Source organism: Phoxinus phoxinus (genome assembly GCF_949152265.1).
Source record: "Phoxinus phoxinus genome assembly, chromosome: 5".
Classification (NCBI taxonomy): Eukaryota; Metazoa; Chordata; class Actinopteri; order Cypriniformes; family Leuciscidae; genus Phoxinus; species Phoxinus phoxinus.
The window spans coordinates 19,109,819-19,124,591 of record NC_136880.1 but is presented as its reverse complement, the minus strand read 5'-3'; the positions used below and the strand labels follow the sequence as shown (position 1 = coordinate 19,124,591).

Genomic DNA, 14,773 nt, shown 5'->3' with positions numbered 1-14,773 from the left:
ATTCCGAACAAATCTTTGGGGTGCGGACTGATGGGGCAGTGGACCCAAGGTTTATTGGAGACGTTCAAATGATTTCTTAGGCGGGCCAAAAGAACATCAGACACAGTGTTATCACCATGAGAAAATCGCTGAGTAAAAATGGGAGCTGTGAAAAATCTGGTACATGGTGTTTTGCCACATGAGAAGTTTATCTGTGTATCATCTTTTTACTCTTTTAATTCCTTTTATAACTGTATCATCTTTATATCTCTTTTAATTACTTTAATAACTGATTTAATTTTCATTGCTTTTATTTTGTGATTATTTTAATTCCTTTCTGTGTAAAGCACTTTGAATTACCATAGTGTATGAAAATGTGATATATAAACCTTGCCTTGCCTATATGGCAAACATACGGCCTGAACGCAGCCAACCCTAATCAAACACACCTGAACTTACTAATCAAGGTCTTCAAGGTTAGGCAATTAAGCTTCAGGCAGGTGAGTTTCATCAGGGTCGGAGATGCCCTGCCCACACCCCCCTTAGACCGTTAAAAGCGCTCTAAACCATTTTTACAGCATTTTGTGTTGTGGGATTGAGCAGATGATTTAAAGCTGCAACACGCTTTTTCATTGTATTGTTTGCCCTGCCGTCCCTCCTGACTCACTGTTTCAGCGCATCTTCCAGCAGAGTTCATTGTGAGATTTCTGGTCAAGAGGATGACCGCTCGAGTGTACTGCACCTTGAGTGCTGTTTTATTGTGTCTGTCTGCATGTTTGAGCACAACAGATGCCGAAGGCAAAGGTGAGAAGATCTTTTAACTTTATTATGAAACTTGAAGTAATGTACAAGTGCAACTAATGGAGTTGTCCTTGATTAGGATTAACATTAAGTTCTTCCGGATCACAACTTATAGTGTCTTTTTTGTAGTTTTCACAGTTCTAATAATAAGTTTTTATGCAGGCTAGTTGCTATACGAAGGGCAAAGCTTTGCCTCCGCTAGCCTGCTAACATTTAGTATTGATAGTGTTTGCTTTTACTTTAGTAAGCTCTTGCTTTCGTAAGACTGTTCACTGCCCCTTAGGAAAATTATCCATGATTTCATCATTACTGTTTGTATTACCATAGCCGACAAATATGATTATATGGTGGATAACATCGTATTCGTACCTATAAGAAAATTACACGCACAACAAAACCACTCTGAAACGTCCTGTACAATCCGTACTTGCAAAGTATGTGCTTGAAATCCGTTCAGCAAAATATTGTTTGTTAATATTGTCAGGACAGGGTCTGAACTGGGCATTGTTAAAGGTGGGGTATGTGATTTGCAAAACGGCTGGCAGATTTTAAAAATACACAACTCAAATGGTCCTACCTTCTTTCCTTTGACTCCAGCCATTCAAAGAACATGGACATGGATGGGGGGATGGTCAGACCGATTGATTGACGCACTTACTGTCCAATGATTCTAGGTGGTCTTGGAAATGATTGGCTGGAGTTTTTTGAGTCCTGCCCGTTCCACAGATTCAATTGCTTAATTTTTATTTCAGTGCTTCTAACTCAGTGGCTGTAAGTGGGTTAGGAATAGGATTTTTAGTGATTTTGAAAAAATGGCCAAAAAAGAGAATTACATACCCCACCTTTAATATTTGCATCTGATTAAGAGCTTGCGGTTATAGAGCATGGCATTTCCCGAAACCTCGCGAAGTGCTTCCAATCATAAAACACTGGGCCAGTTAACCGTTTCGGAAGGAGGGGCTTTATCGAAAACAACACGTTCAACCAGACTGGGAGGAGCTGATATGTGAAAAATGTAGTGTTTGAACAATCAAACATGAAAACATATTCTAGTACACCCCAAAAATCAAGTCTTCGTATTAGGGCATAATATTAGGACCCCTTTAAATATAAATATTTTTAAATGTGTACAGTACATTTAGTTACAATAGTAAATTTCTGAACATGTAAACTGTCCTATGTCTCCTATATATATCAACTTTGCACGTTTACACCCTAGTAGTGGGTTAGCTTGTAACATCACTTTGTCTATGAAACTAACTGATACAATTAAATTAAATGTTCGACTTGAGACTTGAAGTTGATAAATGTGAATTTTCACGTTTGAGGCGTGTATCGCAAAACACCTGACTTACAAATACTGAAACGATTACACAACTCCTTGTCTTCACTAATGATACTCTTGAATCCTCTTCTGTAGTGTCTGGTCAGTGTCCGGCGACGCTGACGGTCGTGCCGTCCAGTCGAGGATGTACTTCTGATATCGACTGTACTGAAGGACACAAATGCTGTCAATTTCCCTGTGGGACTGCGTGTGTGCCGCCTATTTTTAGTGAGTTTCAATTTACCGTATGCTAGAGGTCTTCCAAAAGAAACACTGAAAAAATGGTATAAACAAGTTGTCACTCACAAACTGCTAGTAAATTTCACAAATAATGAAAAACCAAAAAAAAAAGCGCAAGTAACACATTGAACTAAACATGACACTTTGAAGTAAAAAGACTTCACTAGTAGGCTACTACGGTTACTGACGACTTCCAAAACTAATTTTCAACATTTTTTTTTACAGTGAATGAGAATTTCAGCATTCAGTGATATGGTTTCTCTGTCATGTGTCTGTATAACAGCAAAACCAGGAGAGTGTCCAAGCAAAATAACTGGAGCAGGAACGTGTGTGGAGTTCTGTGCCTATGACGGTGACTGTCCGAACGATGAGAAATGCTGCGGTAGTGGATGTGGACGTCAGTGTATGGCTCCAAATACAGGTATTTATATTATATTTTTTACTTTATTAGTGTGTGGGGCAGCTTTCTCATTGGCTTTTCAGTTTTGTTCAATTCAAAGTACCTGAATTCTACCCATAGCACTGTTTAAAGCCCAGCATGGCTTTGCAGAAGATGGGTAATGCTTAAAATACAATTCAGTCTGTAAGTAAAATCTGCTTTGAGTGTTGTGCTGTATGTAAATGCCGCTAAATTGATTGACTAAAGTTGACCATCTTTATTCATGCAGTGAATAAACCTGCGCCCAAGCCTGTACCTAAACCTGCACCCAAGCCTGTGCCTAAACCTGCACCCAAGCCTGTGCCTAAACCTGCCCCTAAACCTGCACCGAAGCCTGTGGCCGAACCACCGAAGCCTGCTGGCAAAGCCTGCAACGAAGCCTGCCGACAAACCATCAAAGACTGCGTCGAAACCTGCCACGAAACCGGAGGCTGCCATCATACCGTCAGAGCCTGTGCCAAAGCCTGCCGCCAAACTAACAAACCCTGTTTCAAAGCCTGCCGTCATTCCCCAAAGCCTCCAGTGTGAAGGCAGTGCTGAAAACGGTCATGATTGTCATGAAACGTATCCATAGATTCAGAGTTCTTTCCTAACACATACTGAAGTACTGTTACAGATCAAATCAGTGCTTTATTCGTATGGGATGTCTATCACCAATTAAATCTCTTTTTGTGAATTTTTTCTACTTTATTTTTCTCCCACATGAAAAAGAGAAAATAGCTTGATAAAGTTGGTGGCTGCATTCGAAACCGCATTTTCTCCCTATATAGCAGAAAACGGTACAAAAAGAACCTTAGGATATACTTGATCATGCATGTAAGATGTGTACATAAAATAATATTTTAAATCCGTTTGAATGATTGATTCATAAAGTCTTCACTTATTTCATTACTGAATCAGCACTCTAGCAGTTAAAACTGAAAGCGTTTTGAGGAAGAACATTGTTACTGGAGTTAACTTCTCTCTGTATGAGTCCTTACAGTCTGTTCGCACGGGAGAATTATTGCCTGGTGACCTAGTAATTTGTAATTGCAACGGGTGTGTGTATCTTAATCCTGCGCAAATCAGCCATGTCTGTAATTTGTGAAATAAAAATTCCCCCGCAAATGACCATATTTCGCCAAACACAGGTCCTGTGATATTATTAGTCTAAATGGGCTGAGGCTATAATTTAGCAGGTTTGAAGCAAAAGTATTTGACTGTCAACACATTATGTGTGGAGATCATCCACTTAATATTACAGAATATATATCTGGAATTGGAATTTAGACCAGTCAAAACATTTTTTAATGTTAAAACAGCTTGCCACATATGCCAATTCAGCCTGCCATAGCAGGTACAATTCAGATCTGAAAGTATAATATTGACTAGTCTAAACTGAATTAGAGATACAGTTTGTCTAATCAAATTTGTGTATGTATGACGTGTCAGTTGAAGATTTCTATAACATCATTACAGATATCTTGAATAGTATTTAGACTAGTCAAAACATATTTAGAGATATCTCGAATTTAATTTCTCACTAGTACAATTATTGTAGATATATGTGTAATTGACATTCTGACTAATTATAATTAGGACTCGTCAAAATACAAATTTAACTATCTAAGAAGTAATGGATAGTCAAACCATTACCATTAAGTAATGGATATAAAGCATGTTGAATTAAAAAGACAGATATATATGGTTTTCTTAATTAAATTTTTTCATTAATACTTTGAGACTAACAAAAGATAGCATAGGGGTCATGGACATAGGCCTATATAAAAAATATAGCCTACATTCTTTTTTATAAAATTCTAAGCTAAAAAGGTTTGACCATTAATTAATACATTTTGCATAATATAAATATTTATAATGATTGTTAATATTACAAATGAAAGTTAAACATTTAGGGTAAAATGTTGAGTATTGATTTTGATGGTCCACTTTAAAAATTCTACTGACTATAAGTAACTTTGCAACTACATGTCAACTTATTCTACTAACCCGAAGCTGAACCCTAATATGTCCACTAATACTCTAATGAGAGTTAGTTGATGTAGTTGCAAAGTTACTTAGAATATCTAAAGTGGACTATCAAAATAATGCGTAACCAAATGTAGCTCTTTTCAAATTGTAGATCCCATGAGAAAACATTTGTGTTATGTAAGTTCACAAATAAAAAATTCTGCTTCATCTAATTTCCAACTTGCATGACTTTCCTTCCAAACAACACTATACTCCACTGACTGTCAAAAAAGTCTCTATAAGATATATTTTAAAATCTCTTCTAACACAGAAGAGAGAAAATCATGCATGATTGGAATGGCAGGAGAGTGAGTAAATTGTGATATGTTTAGTTTTGGACGAAGTATCACTTTAAAAGCCTCTGATACATCAACTAAAAAATTAAATAATATTTTCATAATTTAATAATCTACTTTCAGTCTTACTGGCTGAGAAGATGTATAGGAATAGTGTAAAAATAAGCTTTAAGCTCCCCCAACAAACTTTAAATGTTTCCAGGTGTTTCACTTTAAATCAAGTACAGGCTTCAACACAACAGTAGTATTATTACATCCTCTAACACTGAACACCTGAACTGTCACTTCACCAGACATTTAACCCTTGCACAGAGAGAAAGCCACAGAGTTCATCTCATCTGTCCTGACGGAGAGAAAAATAGACTCTTGATTTACTCAGGTTAGCATCTAAATCTCTATACATTATGTTGCTGAATATGTTCTAAGTGAGGTAGATATTTGTAGCTAAACAAAGGTATTTGCATGTCTGATTTTCTCAGTTAAGCATCATTTTCTCGTTTTTTAACCACTGATTAAGTCCCATCTGTGTGAAATTTTAGAGGGGGCTGTATGGTGAGGGCCGTCTGCAAGAACTGACCTGACCCTGTTAAAGTAGCCATAATTCAGTGCTTCACGTTAGCCGTTTGAAGGGCTCAGTCTATCACACTCTTCTCCTTATGGAATAACTTAAGATCAACGTCATCCCCTGCTCCCAGTAAAGCTTTAATATTAACCAAATGTCTTGGAAAACCACAAGTCTGTGTACATGCTACCTGAGATTATAAACCTATTTTCAGCCCTAGTTTGGCTTCAGTATACGGTTTAAAAAAAAAGGTGTATTTGTACAAGTAGTTGTATTATTATTTGCGATAAATTAAATGTCATAATTTCAGTTTATTTCATAAACACAAAAGAATAAAGGAGGCCAAAGGGCTACTTTTATCCTGTTTTAACGAAACCTGCATATTACAGAGCACAATCAAAGACATCTGGTTCTGTGTGCCGCAGAACATCTGCATTTGATTCCCACTACCAACAGAAAATGTTTACCACTTTTGCTGGTAAAAAATCAAATAACAACAACATATTGTTGAAAGTTTTATTCAAAGTGCAGGCAAGATACAAAACATGCTGTAAGACGTCCCCTCATTTAAGGTGAGGAAAACAGCAAATAATGAAGGAAATATAGGCCTACGTAGATAATACATTTGTCGAATGCTATGAAGTGCAAATATAATAAAAAGAAAATACCTGATCAGAACTGATAGATGCAAACATTTTAATAACATTTTAAAATTAAACCACTCAACAACCTATCACACAAAGATCCGTAAATAATAATAATAATAAAAAAGAAAGAGTAAATTAATCATATTTTCTCAACTTTAAAAAAAAAAATTATACTTATCACCCAGAAATCTACTCTGGAGCAAACTTTTCTTTTTGTACTATTTGGTTGTCAGGTTAGAAAATGATTTAGAAATTAAGCTTAATCAACGACTCATTCATGCCTAAATAAAACCATCATCCAAAAGTACCTCAGCAAAATGCATAAAGACAGTAAAAACATCAGCATGGCAGTTTGAAATCATGCTAGCTGAATCATGCTATGATCATGCAGCTGTCCAGAGGATAGAAATGCTACTTCCTGCATCATGGGCGATTTGGTTGATGCGCCCTCTCACACAGTCCACTGTAGCGAAGATCACAGTGCCGTTACGCACCTGGAACGATCCCCTCAGTCCCACGCTCGCCCATACACTTCCCTCCGGCATGTGTCCACTAATCTGTTGAGCTACAGGGGCTGGCTGAACCCCCTGAGACCCACTCTGTTGGAGCAAGGTGAGTTTGATTAAACTGCATGAGTGGATAAGCCGCAGATCTAAGGCCACACTTGCTGTCCCTGCTTCCCGAAAGATGAAGTCTCTGTGATCTTTGGTTCCAGCAAGTGCAACCTGTGGAACTGCTGGGGTTGTCTGATGGAAGAACAAGGCCTTATTCCGCACTGCACCAGAGGGGAGACTCTTCCTGGACACGGAGGCTGACAGGGCACTGGACACAGCCGAAGGGATCCACACCAGACTGAGCATGCTAATCCCAGAGTCGTCGCCGAAGTAGCGCACATTGCACTGCGCGGGTGCAAGGATCTCGAAGGTGAGCATATCCCCAGAGTCCACAGTGGTGGCAGCCGACAGAGATATAGACGTATCTCTGTAATGAACACCAGGCTTGAATGTACGGGTCAGCTCAGCACTGCTTCCGTTGTGGTTCACGTATGCAAGTAAGTAGAAGCCCTCTGAGATGCAGGCTTGACCCATTGAGTACAATGCTTGCTGAAGGACGAACTTCACAGTGCCGCTTTCCCTGAAGCGCACCCCACGATTGTCATGGGTCAGGCCGACCATGTAAGGGTCTGAGATGGATGAGGTACGGAAGGCAGGGCGGTAGTTGGTGTGGTAATGCGCAGAGGCAACGGCCTGAGCAGTCATAGCAACTGCACCTGTGTCATGGGACAACCAGAGCAGGCTGAATGGTGCTATTAGGCTGCTCTGAAGGTGCACGTCTTCATTGTCTTGGCTACACTGGTTGGCGGCACTCTTGAGAGAAAGGTAGAGCACATGACCTGGCTCCACAGCAGCTGCTCCACTCACACTGGCGCTCTGGATAGACTTCCCCTCCCGCTGCTCCAAACGCATGCCACTCAGATCCCGACCTTCACCTTCACTGGCATTCAGTCGCAAACACGCTTGGACAAAGCTGCGGCAGCCATGTCTTAAAGCAAGGTTATGGTCGACCCAAACGAGACCATGCTGGTGGAGCACTATCCAACCATCAGTGCTGGAAAGAAGGCTTCTGTCACTATTGCCACGGATATGAAGTTGCTTATCAGGAAACTCACTACCCTTGGCTAGGTCAACATTACCAGACCAGGAAACAGAGAGTCTGCTTTCAGAGGGGTTGGCGCACACCGCATCACTCGTGGCCAAACATGGGGACGTCATTGGCTGAGCATCGCATTCTGTACAGGCTTGACACTCTTCCATCTCAGAATTGTAAAAATAAGAGTGCCCACACATCCCAGCAGCTGCTTCCCTCTCCGACACGCCGGAGCAGCGGAAGCCTCCTGAAACAGTGCACTATGATTAGTCTCTTAGGAAGTTACTCTTAAACAAATCTGGAAGTCTGGTAGGCAGCTTACCTGGTGTGTTGAGGCACTGGTTGCGTTCTTTACATATGTTCGTCATCTCTAGGCATTCGTCTCTGTCCTATGGGACAATTTTAGTTGTCATATTGTATTTTTTAAGTTAAAACCACTAGCCATATTGGCTGCTGAGCAAAAAAGTTAATGTCAAGCCCTGTGCACTATGTATCTAATCAAAATGACCTTTTTAAAATATACATAAACCTCAATGACAACAACATACCTGGCAAATCCTGTCGGCATGAATCGAACACTGAGCCACCAGAAAGAATCCTGGAGGGCAGACCGTGCATTTCTCACAACGTGGTCGGTCTGCACTGAAGTCGCAGTACTCATCTGCTCGGCAGGATCCACAGCCAAGTAGAGGTCTGTCAGCATCCGTAACACTAGCATCCATGTTCATCTTATGCATTGTGAAGGCCTCCTGAGAATAGCTTCTAACCTGGGATTGGAGACCATGCAAATGGCTCTCGGTGACTCCCTGCGGGCCTTGTACAGATAACTGCTTGACGCTGTCGAGAAGAAAACTGTATTGGGTCTTGACTTCCTCCATCTTTTCAAACATAATCCGTTGCTGGTCCAGTATTTCCCTTTGGTGGGCTAATAGAGCACTTTGCTGTTCTCTCAGTGTGCTCTGAATTTGCTTAACCTCAGCTTGCTGTCCCTGCAGCTGGGCCACCAGTTTATCTTGATCTTTTGCCAAATGCAAATGCAACACCAATGCATCTTCAGACTGGACCTCATTTGTGCCTGGTCAAAATGTAGGAAAAACATGACATTGAGTCACATTTCAAGCATGCTTTAATATTGCCACATAATTGACATGCTTCCACAAACTGCCTGAGGAAGTATAGGCAACAATCCAACATGTAATCAATTTTGCATGGCCATGAATGAATGGTGTGTAATTTAACAAGTGTAATATCACTATTGTGAAAACACAGGACTGGTATCCCAGCACCGTGGAAGAAATCATTCTATCATTATTTACCTGGTTTAATGTCGCATGTTAACTGAATTCCAGTTGATGGCCCCCCTCGAGTTCCCAACTCCGGAAATTCCCCCAATACTTGCTCGGCTCTGTCCTGCATATGGACAAAAGAAAGTCTGCTTCTTTCAACATCTGACCCTCTGATGCAGGCATCTCCAACACAGGAATGCTGCTTGGGATCTTGTCGCATCCTTGCAGGAAGTTTACAACCGATGCCTTTGCACTCTTTAGTATCATTATTTGTTGGTCTTGGCGAGCCATGGCAACCTCTTCCCGTGCATCCTTGTGGGTTGAACACCTCAGCCGTGATGGTCCTTGGGTTTTCTTTCGGACTGCCACTTCTGCTGTTCTGCGGATGTATTACTGTGTAGGGAACCGATGGGCGTCTTGGAGCATAAACTGAATATCGGCTCTGGTGATCTGCTGTTCTGGATGGAGACCTCTGGCAGTGCACTCCTGTGCAAATTCCACTCATCATCAGACAAATGAGAAATAAAAACCTTTGAGTTTCCATCGCAAGCTCGTGCACTGTGTAAAGGAAAACGCTAAAAGACACTTAAACTCGGGTCCCTTGTAATCCAGAGAATGAATCAGTACGGAGTCAAACACATGGTGAGTTTAATTGTTTCCAAACTGTGAAAGCAAAAAATCTGAATGAAACAAACATTTTAAAGATTTAAAGCAGTGATGTTTTCTGTCTGGAAGGGAACATGTGCTCTGCAACCTGTGGTGGAAGTTCTGAGGAAATGTCTATATGTGGCATTCCACACACTTAATTGGCAACAGGTTTCTCCAAGCCTCAGTTAACCCATAGAGTTCCCATGATACTTTTACACGTACGATTTTTAAAGAATTAAAAAATCCGCTCCATGTTAGACAGGTAAATGTAGAGAACTTTATCGTGGTGTTTGATGGACACAGATTCAAAAGGGAATTTAAATCATCACCATCCTCATCAGTTATTATTGTTGTGTAGGTTTTACATATATTTCTTTAAATTAATAATTGGAAATCACATTAATTCTCACAAATATTAAACTGAAGTTCATAAAGTCTCCTAATGTATAAATCTTCATCCCAATCTATTAAAGCAGATGAAACTGAGAATGTATTTTATTATTTTTCCACTGATACATTGTCTCCCAATTCTGTTCCCATGTAAAAAAAATAAATATAAATGTTTATAGTTAACAGTGTTCTAGAAACACATCAATGAGAATAAATCAGCGTTTGAGCCCTTTCACACGTTAGTACAGGGTTAATTCTATGCTTAAGCATCTGTAATTACAACCGACATCTTTAATTACAACTGACATGTGTTTGTTTTCATCTGCCAGCCATAACCTGCTGTGGGATCATTTAAAGCTTCTGGTGTTAGTTAGAAGCGGCTCCCACACACATACGACTAGCCATGCACACATCTGTGTAATGTGTAATGTGTAATGTGTGTGTTTATATGTATATATTATATACTTATGTCTTCATTATGCCCTTTCATGTAATATTTACTATTTGATTTGGCAGATGCACTGCATATAAACCTAATATAATAATATTTTTCTGTATGTTAATTCAAATGATTGTTTTGTGTGTGTGTGTGTGTGTTTCATGGTTCTTTTCATAATTTCTCAGTAAAATGCACGCATTTTTATTCACAAAGCATGTGGTCAACAGAGGCTCCTAAACACCTCAACCCAGGATCTCAGAGATTCCCCAGTAGAACAAACAGATGTGGCTGCCGAGCTCTTGGCAACGCAGGAGAAACCAGACCTGGCTGTTTACATCCTGTTTTCACTTTCATATGGTAACAATAGATGTTGTCCTTTCTCTTAAAAGTACTCATTAAAACCTAATGGATGTCTGTTTTCTCTTGCATTCTTCGCATGTGTTCTTGGTATGACTGTGGTAAAAATAAACTGTATTATATTTTACAGGAAATTATTTAATTGAACTGAACTTAACAGGTTCGTTCCACATTTCTTACTTGATTATAGCCTAATTCAGTTGACTTTATCAACTATGATCAAATACATTCCATTGATGCACAGCATTTGGTTTCTTTTGATATTATATAATATTCTTACAGTGTGCCATGCAATAAAAAGTATTCTGTTCCCTATTTGATTTACTCACTGTGCTAAATTTTACATCTTACTTTGATCTTTTTTTATTATTAGAAAATGTGTGTTCTTGCAATGCATTTGACAGGCTCTTTGTTGCACTCTGAAATAAATGTCTAATGAAAACAATGTCCTAATAATTCATAAAAGTAAACACATTATAAAGCTTCCTCTCCATGTACATCAAAGTAGGACCGCTCCCACTGCTTTCATGAGAAAATCAGCCAAGCTTTAAGCGTGTGATTTAGGTTTGCTTATGAAACTTGAGCAAGTAATTAGTGCATTAGGAGCACAAGCTGAACTCAGTGAGGTCTATATACACTCACAAAAGTTCATTTCATTCTTCAAATCTGATTGGACGAGAGGTGTTGCAAGTGAGCTGATATTTCACCATTAGTACTAGGACTTTTATCACTCTCGTCTCTGCGTGCGGGTTCTAGACAGGCTGTCAGTCTGTTTTCAGTGATTTCAGGTTACATTATTACGCCACTGATGCCACTTCAGATGCAGCTCCTGTGCCGCCTCTGCAGTAAAAAAGATGGATTTGGTTGATTCTGATTTCATGTGATTGGTCACAGCCTAAATTTAAGAACTTGATTGCTATAAAAGATGACAAATTTTAAAAGGTTAGAAAAAAAAATGCCTCTGCAAATGAACTTAAGTATAAGTTTAGGGGAGACCAGGGAGTGTTGTTGTAACACTGTCAGTTTGACAAGTCAAAAAAGAGCTGTGGTGATGTCATCAATATCATCTCCCATCATCTGTTTGAGCTCACGGGAGAAGTAGCATGTGACTGTGAGCAACATTGTAGATTTGTAGATTTTCATTGTATTGTAGATACATTTACATTTTACATTTAGTCATTTAGCAGACGCTTTTATCCAAAGCGACTTACAACTGAGGACTAAAGCAAGCGAGTCATCGTGAAGAGGCAAAAACAACGCAAGGAGTGCTCAAAATACAAAGTTCAGGCATTGCTCACAGTAGCATAAGCCAAACAAGGGAGGATTAAAGGTAAAGTTTATATATATATATGTCAAGTGCTCACAGAAGAGATGAGTTTTCAGTTGTGTCTTGAATGTAGTTAGGGATTCTGCATTCAGGACGAGGGGGGGGAGATCATTCCACCAGCAAGGAACCGTGAATGAGAATGTTCTGGAGAGTGATTTTGTGGCTCTCTGTGATGGTCCCACGAGCCGTCGCTCATTGACCGATCGCAGGCATCTGGTGGGGATGTAGACTCGTAGGAGCGAGTGAAAGTAGGAGGGAGCTGAGCCTGTGGTCGATCTGTAAGCAAGCGTCAATGCCTTGAACTTGATGCGAGCAGCGAGTGGTAGCCAGTGCAGAGAGACGAACAGAGGAGTGACGTGGGCCCTTTTGGGCTCGTTGAAGACAAGACGGGCTGCGGCATTCTGGATCATTTGTAGAGGTTAAGTTGCACATGATGGAAGACCAGCCAGAAGAGCATTGCAGTAATCAAGCCTAGAAATAACCAGGGTCTGGACAAGAAGTTGTGTTGCATGCTCAGTTAGGAAAGGCCTGATCTTCCTGATGTTGTGCAGTACAAACCTGCATGATCGAGCGGTCTTTGTAATTTGGTCTGTGAAGGTCAGCTGTTCATCTAATATTACTTCAAGATTTCTGACCGACCTTGATGGGGTGATTGGGGTTGAATCTAGCTGGATAGTGAAGTCGTGCTGTAGAGACGGATTGGCAGGGATGACGAGAAGCTCAGTCTTTGCCAGGTTGAGCTGCAGATGACGTTCCTTCATCAGTGCCGAGATGTCCGCCAGACAGCTTGAGATACGTGCAGCTACTGTGGGATCATCGGATTGAAATGAGAGGTAGAGCTGTGTGTCATCAGCATAGCAATGGTAAGAGAAACCATGAGCCTGTATGATGGGTCCTAGACGTGATGTGGTGAAATGGAGAAGAGGAGCGGTCCAAGAACTGAACCCTGAGGAACCCCTGTGGTCAGTTGATGTGCTTTGGATACCTCCCCTCTCCATGCGACCCTGAAGGACCTACCTGTGAGATAGGACTCAAACCAGAGGAGGGAAGTTCCTGTGATGCCCAGTGATGAGAGGGTGGACAGGAGGATCTGATGATTTACAGTGTCGAAGGCAGCAGACAGATCCAGGAGAAGGAGAACTGATGATTTGGAAGGAGCTTTTGCGATCCGTAGGGCTTCTGTGAACGACATTAATGCAGTCTCGGTTGAATGCCCTTTCTTGAAGCCAGATACAATTATTTGACTTACATAAGTAGCCATTTCTCAAGTTTAATTTGATGCTTTGCATTCATGCTAACTGCAGTCCCACATCCTAAAACAGTCAGCTATGTTATGGTTTTAAAACAGTTTAATAAAATAGTTTTATAAAAATGTTACAAACCCCCCATGATGATTCCATTGAGTCCAGTTATCAATCACATCTACTGTTGAGGCAAAGTCACATTATTTTTTTGTTGCGCATCAAGTGATTTTGTGGTGTTTTGAACGTAGTTTAATTGCCATAATGAAAGAATCAGTGGCAGCGTCCGAAATAGCATAGGTTACTTTGAATAATTAATTGCTTCACGACCGCTAAAAACGTACGTTATAGTATACATGTGTGTAGAATGTAATCCGGGCATAGGCGGCAGGCTACTACATTCGCCATGTTGTCATACCATGTGACCAGCATCAGCTACGTCGCTTCACTTTCATTCATAAATCCTCATGGAATAATAAAGTGTCTAATGCACACTTCAGAATCTCGCCAGAACTAGCCTAGTAGCAGGGTCATCCGGGTTCTTTTTGCCTACTTTTTTATGAGCACTGTGAATTCGGACCATTTTTTTTAGTCTTGCACATACTTCTTTTTCACATAGGCCTACTGTTTTTTTGCCTACTGTATAGAAATATGCGATTTCGAATGCAGCCCGTGACGTGATAGAAACGTCACGGGCGTCTATTTTTTTTTTTTCAGACCTACATCACCCTCTGCTGTCCACTAAGATGAATATATTCTCTTCCTGACCACTGACTGAGTTCTGTCATGGACTGGAGCTTAAAATGTGTTATTAAAATGTGTTTTGTCTTTATGTTAAAAATAAAAAATCATCAAATCAATACTTTTGTCATCCTGCACCTGAACACATCTAACACAATGTTTTGCACAGGAGGGTGCTTTATTATAAAAAAGAGATTGTACATAAAAAGAAAAACAGATTATATACAAAACGATAATAGAGATTATATTGTTTGCAGATATTCCGCAAAGGAACATTTAAATTACAGATCACTTGCACATCTTATGACAAGGCCTTGCAATGCTTAACATTAAGTGGTCATTGTTCAGACAGCTCTATGCGAGTTACATTCTCACAGATATTTCATTGGATTCAATAAA

General features: G+C 40.1%; 2 protein-coding genes across 4 annotated transcripts; one reads left to right on the top strand and one right to left on the bottom strand.

The window, feature by feature from the left end:
* The first annotated feature begins 473 nt into the window (after positions 1–473).
* On the top strand, positions 474–4,304 carry LOC306998533 (uncharacterized protein). The gene is made up of 4 exons (XM_079612716.1): positions 474–783; positions 2,201–2,332; positions 2,628–2,765; positions 3,013–4,304. Exons 1-4 carry the CDS (start codon positions 699–701, stop codon positions 3,309–3,311), a joined length of 654 nt encoding a protein of 217 aa, XP_079468842.1. The 5' UTR covers positions 474–698; the 3' UTR covers positions 3,312–4,304.
* A 1,862-nt stretch (positions 4,305–6,166) lies between these two features.
* On the bottom strand, positions 6,167–13,966 carry LOC306999289 (uncharacterized protein). 3 transcript variants are annotated; one of them, XM_079613825.1, is made up of 6 exons: positions 13,775–13,966; positions 13,410–13,571; positions 9,262–9,717; positions 8,494–9,020; positions 8,268–8,334; positions 6,167–8,192 (listed from the first exon to the last, which is right to left on the bottom strand). In XM_079613825.1, the coding sequence occupies exons 1-6, from the start codon at positions 13,779–13,781 to the stop codon at positions 6,682–6,684; spliced, it is 2,730 nt and encodes a 909-aa protein (XP_079469951.1). In that variant the 5' UTR covers positions 13,782–13,966; the 3' UTR covers positions 6,167–6,681. The 3 variants fall into 3 exon arrangements, with proteins under 3 accessions (XP_079469951.1, XP_079469950.1, XP_079469952.1); XM_079613824.1 differs by lacking the exon at positions 13,775–13,966 and having other exon boundaries at positions 13,410–13,640; XM_079613826.1 differs by lacking the exons at positions 9,262–9,717; positions 13,775–13,966 and having other exon boundaries at positions 13,410–13,640.
* Positions 13,967–14,773: the final 807 nt, after the last annotated feature.

Coding starts and splice junctions, on each gene's coding strand:
- LOC306998533 (XM_079612716.1), top strand. CDS start 699: ATGACCGCTCGAGTGTACTGCACCTTGAGTGCTGTTTTATTGTGTCTG. Junction 784..2,200: donor AACAGATGCCGAAGGCAAAG/GTGAGAAGATCT, acceptor CCTCTTCTGTAG/TGTCTGGTCAGTGTCCGGCG. Junction 2,333..2,627: donor GTGTGTGCCGCCTATTTTTA/GTGAGTTTCAAT, acceptor TCTGTATAACAG/CAAAACCAGGAGAGTGTCCA.
- LOC306999289 (XM_079613824.1), bottom strand. CDS start 13,584: ATGTCGTTCACAGAAGCCCTACGGATCGCAAAAGCTCCTTCCAAATCA. Junction 9,021..9,261: donor AACATGCGACATTAAACCAG/GTAAATAATGAT, acceptor CATTTTGACCAG/GCACAAATGAGGTCCAGTCT. Junction 8,335..8,493: donor ATGCCGACAGGATTTGCCAG/GTATGTTGTTGT, acceptor ATTGTCCCATAG/GACAGAGACGAATGCCTAGA.